Consider the following 5,374-nt stretch of genomic DNA (forward strand, 5'->3'; position numbering starts at 1 on the left):
ATTGTAACCAAACGACAACAAGTCTAAAAAGTCCCATTATTATCGAGTTCATAAAATTAAGGAAATTTCGATAAAAAATTAATCTAAAGCACAATACCTGTAGACATTTTGTAACGAACGGTCGTCAAAATCTTTAGACCTTGTCGGCTTTAATGTATAACAGGTAACTGCATGTCAATTAGAAAATTGACAGTTGGTCACGTGGTGTAGGGGGGGGGTCTCTCTCCACCAATCGGTTACTGAGCCATTCTTTAAACATCTGTTGCCACAGAAGCACGTTTGTGCTGTCGCTCCAACATTCTGATATAATTGAATTTTTTTAGAATTCCTTTTGGTTTTTGTTAACTACTACTCCTTGGATTTGTCGCCTTCAAGTGGTTTTGGAATCATTTGATGGTGTTAGTGTACTATGAGCATGCCATCTGACTCTGAGACTCAACGCTCCTGCAGTAATTTTTCAACTAGGATAAGTAGAAAGTTTGCCTTTGATACTCATTCTCTTTGTCAGGCCTATTGGGGTATTAAGTTTGACGTTAATGTTACTTGTAACAAGTGTAAGGGTTGGTCTAAAGAAGACCAAAAGTTATATGTCAAGCATATGGACTTTAGCCAAGAGACTTAGTATTCATGAGTCGAGTAAGACCACAAAATGTGGTCTACCGGAGGATGCGGTTAGATCTTCACCTTCCCAGAAGATTAGTTTAGTCGTAGGGGAGGGGTAAAACCTCCGAAGGACAATGTCCCAGAAGAAAGGTAAGATAGTTTTAGCTCCTCTGTAGATGTTGACCGGTCCGTTTCTCCTGCTACAACGGTTACCATCGATAGTTCTATGCTATAATAAGTTGTTTTGATAAAGTGCAAGCTATTTGGGAGGCAAAGTTCTCAAAGGTGAGTGATGACATTTTCTCTTTAGTGAATTGCTTTAATGCTTTAAATGTTCCTGTATTGCCTTCCAGCTCTGTACCTGCCCTTGGTACGCTAGTCGCTGAGGCGAGCGTACACCATGAGGTGATCCTCTTCCCAAAGCAGGGCAGGTCGCAGGTCCAGTTTGCCATTACCCTTGATGGGTGTATGAGCAACTTGGACGAAGAAACCCCATCGCTACTTCGTTCTCCCCATCATCAGCGAGGGAACACCCCTACACCTTCACAAGCTCCTTTATCTTCAGATCCAGGGAGGTCAAGATTTCGTTCTCTTCATTGTCAACGAGGGAGCTCCCCTGCTCCTTCGCAGGACCATGAACCTTCAGACCAAGGAAAGTCTTCTCCTAGATCCAGTTGCAGCAAATCTTCTTCTATGAGCTCGTCTCGCAGTAGGAGGCATACCTCTCAACAGTCCACCTCAAGTATGTCTCCCAGGGGTAAATCCACATCGAGACCCAGTCACAAAGAACTGTCTCATCACTCTTCAAGCAGCACACCCGGACTCTCATCACTCAGGTCCTCGAAGGACTCTAGTGTTTCCTCTGTCTGAAGGTCCAGAAGCCAGTCTTCAAGGAGAAGCAACTGGAGTTGGTCCCATCATTCCGCCATGGTTGGTATCACAGTAAAAGAGTGCAAGAGACTAGAAGCCTCCGTTAGAAGAATACAGGAGGTTGGGAGCATGCTGGTCTGGCTGTGGTATGTATTGACAACTTATTTGAAGGAACCTTCTCCTCACAACGCACCAACCCCTCTACCTACAGATAGCCAGGTCTATTGGACGCTGTCTTGAGAACCAGATGAAGGGAATCCCAGATGTTTGTACATCACCTTTTTGAACCTGCAATTCTGGCGGATGTTCTCTCTCTGGGGTGCAACTGTCTTCCAAGATGTGGAAGGAAAATATGCTAAATGATTTGTTAAAGAAATCGCTTTCATATAAGACGTAACAGAAACAGTCTTACTCTCAGAGGGATTCGGGCAAACGCCCTATTCCTCAGTAAGGAGGGCGAGGAAATGATAATAGATATGGGAAGAACTAGAAGTCCAAAGCTGCCACTTCAGCAAACTTCCAAGCCAGGAAGCAGGACAAGAAGAAGGACTTTACGTCCTCATAGAACCCTGTCCCAAAGGGTTTTCAGAAATAGGGGCCAGTTCCTTCACACGGACACGTACAAGTGGGTGGCTGCTTACAACATCATTGGCAGGCTTGGGAGGCTTTGAATTCGGACGCTTGGGTGATCATTGTACTAAGGGAAGGGTACAGGATACCTTTCAAGTCTCAACCACCCTTGACCAGTTATTCACCACCATCCATCAGTTACTCCGGCAGGTCCGTAAAGCAACAAGCGCTCAGGGAGTAGATGCTACAGCTCAAGTTCAAGGGGGCCATAGAGCCAGCTCCGCTAAACTCTTGGAGTTCTCACAGCCACAAGTTTGTGGTAGCGAAAGCCTCAGGGGGTTGGAGACCCATCATCGATCTCTCTATCCTCAACTCCTTCGTAGAGATTACGATGTTCAAGATGGAGACTCCAAAGACGGTTCTTCTAGCTATAAGGGAAGAGAACTGGTTCTTTACCATCGACCTCCAAGCCTCAATTCATCAGGACTCTCGCCATCTTCTGCACTTCTGCTGGGGAGGGGAGACTTGGCAGTTCAAGTGTCTCTGCTTTGGACTGGCAATGGCTCCTCAGGTCTTCACCAGGATCATGGCCCCGGTTGCAGCCAAACTCCACCAGATAGGTATTTGGATGTGCTGCTATCTGGATGAGTGGCTCTTCCTATTTACTTCCCTTCAGGAAGCTCTTTGTGTGAAGGAATTGGTCCTGGATCTTTGAAGGACAATTGTAATAAAGATAAACCATAAGAAGCCTTCTCTCACACCATCTCAACAGACGACTTATTTGGGAATGAAGATTGTGTCGCCTCTTTTAAGGGTCTTCCCATCTCAAGAGAGGAAAGACAACCTCAGGAGAATTATAGAGGAGTTTTTGTTACATCCAGCCCCAAGAGTTTCTTTATGGATTAGCCTTCTAAGCCACCTTGCTTCTCTCAAGTTACTAGTTCCCAACGGAAGACAACGTATGAGGGATGTTCAATTCACGTTGATACAACATTTGGACTGGCAGGACAACACCAAACAAATTCAATGGACAGCAATCACTCAGGAGGATCTTCTTTGGTGGTCCCAGAAGATACACTTGAATGCTGGACTATCACTCAAAGTCCTCGAACCTACGCTTGTTCTGCATACGAATGCTTCCGACATAGGGTGGGGAGCTTTTTTAGAGCAGGTGAGCATTGCTGGGTTATGGACTCCTTCCCAGAGCTCCAGTTCCATAAGCTGGAGAGAACTCAAGGCAATCAGGGAGGCTCTTCTCCACTTCACTCCTCTGTTCATCCAAAGTAGTCGCGGTATATGCAGACAACTCCACCACGATCACCTATTTGAAGAAGGAAGGGGGAACAAAGTCCCAACCTCTCAACCTTCTTGCTCAGGAGATCTTACAGTGGGCAGAGGATCACGTTATTCTCAGACCCCATTTCATTCCAGGGAAGAAGAACGCTATTGCGGACGCTCTCAGCAGGGGGGACCAGGTGATAGGTTCCAAATGGATCCTTTGCCTTGAGGTAGTAGAATGCCTTGTACACCTTTGGCCAGCAAACATAGACCTGTTAGCAACTGCTTTAAATTTCCATCTTCCGGCATATTTCAGCCCTCAGAAAGATCATCAATCTGCAGGGTTCGATGCTATGCTTAAAGACTGGAGGAACCTACAGACTTACGCCTTTCCACCATTATGGATGATAGACTAGGTCTTACACAAATTTCAGTCATCGCAAATGTGCATAATGACCCTGGTAGCCACGTTCTGGCCTCAGAAGGAATGGTTTGCAAGACTCCTGGAACTTTCAATAGAAATTCCAAGGAGGTTGCCTGTCAGGTACAACCTGTTACGCCAACGACACTTTCACAGGTTCCACCTTTGGCAGTGTTCGTTACATCTAACCACCTGGAGACTGTCAAGCGTATCACTAGAGCGAGGGGAGTGGCTGAACAACCCACCAAGGCACGAAGACACTACCAATTTAAACTACCAGCGTAAGTGGGTAGTTTATAGAGGTTGGTGTAAGAGGAACCACCACACTTAGTCTAGAACTACAGATCTGAAGATTGCGGATTTCCTCCTTTATCTACGGAAGGAAAGAAAGCTTTCAGTGTCAGCTGTTAAAGCTTATAAGTCGGCACTAGCCTCTGTGTTTTGGCTGTCTTTTGGTGAGGTTTATGAGGACCCTATTCTCTCTGTCCTGATCAGATCATTTGAGATTGAGATTCCCAAGTTTTCCATTAGTCCTCCCAAATAGAACTTGAATATAGTTCTCAAGCTTCTAGCAGGAGCTCCGTTTGAACCTCTTGGGTTAGCATCTCTGCAAGAGTTGATTACCAAGACTCTTTTCTTGGTTACTTTAGCTACAGCAAAGAGACTGGGAGAGATACAAGCCATTTCTGTTTCTGTAGGCACAAGAGGAAAGGACATGGTCCTTACGTACCTTTCAGAATTCAGAGCCAAGGCGGAATCAGAGTCCAACCCTCTTCCAAGAGAGTTTCTTCTTACTTCTTTAAGTGAAACAGTTGGGCATCTGGAGGAGGAGAGATTTAACTGCCAGTGAGAACCTTGCCTTATTATCTAGCCAGAACCAAGGCTCTCCCTTACAGACCCCGGGCTCTCTTCGTCTCCCCTAAACTACAGTTGAAGGCCATGACAGAAAATGCTATTTCTTTCTTTATCAGGAGACTCATAGCTAAGGCCTCTCCCCAATCTTCATCGGACAGTGCGTCCAAGAAGGGAAGAGGTACCAACAGTCTAAGGGGTTATTCCGCATCCCTTTCTTTTTGGAAAAACTCTTCATTGAAGTCAGTCCGGAACGCTGCTTTATGGAGAGGGAATACAGTTTTTGCTTCCCACTATCTGAAGGACGTGGAGTTGGTGTATGATAACATACGATCTCTCGGTCCAATTATCGCAGCTGAAGAAATTGTTGGTAAACATCTACTTGGCATTCCACCCTAAATACTTAGTGTATGTAAGGAAGAATGAAAGGTATGAATGGGATTGGATATGAATAAAGGCTCACTCCGTGCGAATGAAAACCTCCCGTAGGCAGGTTGTATAAACGCATGAGAGGAAGTAAGGTAGTGACGGCCCATTGGCGGCCTACACCTACCTTACTTCACAGACATATGACTAGACTAACAGACTTAACCGACGTATGCAAGTTGTTGATACAGGGTTAAGAACTTAGTTTAGAATATGGTAGTTAGTCGACTAGGCATTAAGACTGACCCAGCCATGACTAAACTTGACTGATGGTAATCCAGTTCACTGCAACACTTGGAAAGGTCTAATGTCAGTCAAAGTAACTACTCTGAGGTCCTCTCAGGTCTGTTTGTA

At 45.4% G+C, this 5,374-nt stretch overlaps 1 protein-coding gene across 1 annotated transcript; it reads left to right on the forward strand.

Annotated features, from left to right (window-relative positions):
- Positions 1-536: 536 nt before the first annotated feature.
- Positions 537-1,473, forward strand: LOC137650742 (mucin-1-like). Its single transcript, XM_068383900.1, has 2 exons — positions 537-718; positions 957-1,473. Exons 1-2 carry the CDS (start codon positions 537-539, stop codon positions 1,471-1,473), a joined length of 699 nt encoding a protein of 232 aa, XP_068240001.1.
- The last annotated feature ends 3,901 nt before the right edge of the window (positions 1,474-5,374 follow it).

Source organism: Palaemon carinicauda, chromosome 12 (assembly GCF_036898095.1).
Source record: "Palaemon carinicauda isolate YSFRI2023 chromosome 12, ASM3689809v2, whole genome shotgun sequence".
NCBI classification, from domain to species: domain Eukaryota; kingdom Metazoa; phylum Arthropoda; class Malacostraca; order Decapoda; family Palaemonidae; genus Palaemon; species Palaemon carinicauda.

Excerpts from the sequence above, each read along its gene's own strand:
- LOC137650742 (XM_068383900.1), top strand. The coding sequence starts at position 537 with ATGTTACTTGTAACAAGTGTAAGGGTTGGTCTAAAGAAGACCAAAAGT. Across the intron at positions 719-956 it reads AGTTTAGTCGTAGGGGAGGG|CTCTGTACCTGCCCTTGGTA; the intron begins GTAAAACCTCCG and ends ATTGCCTTCCAG.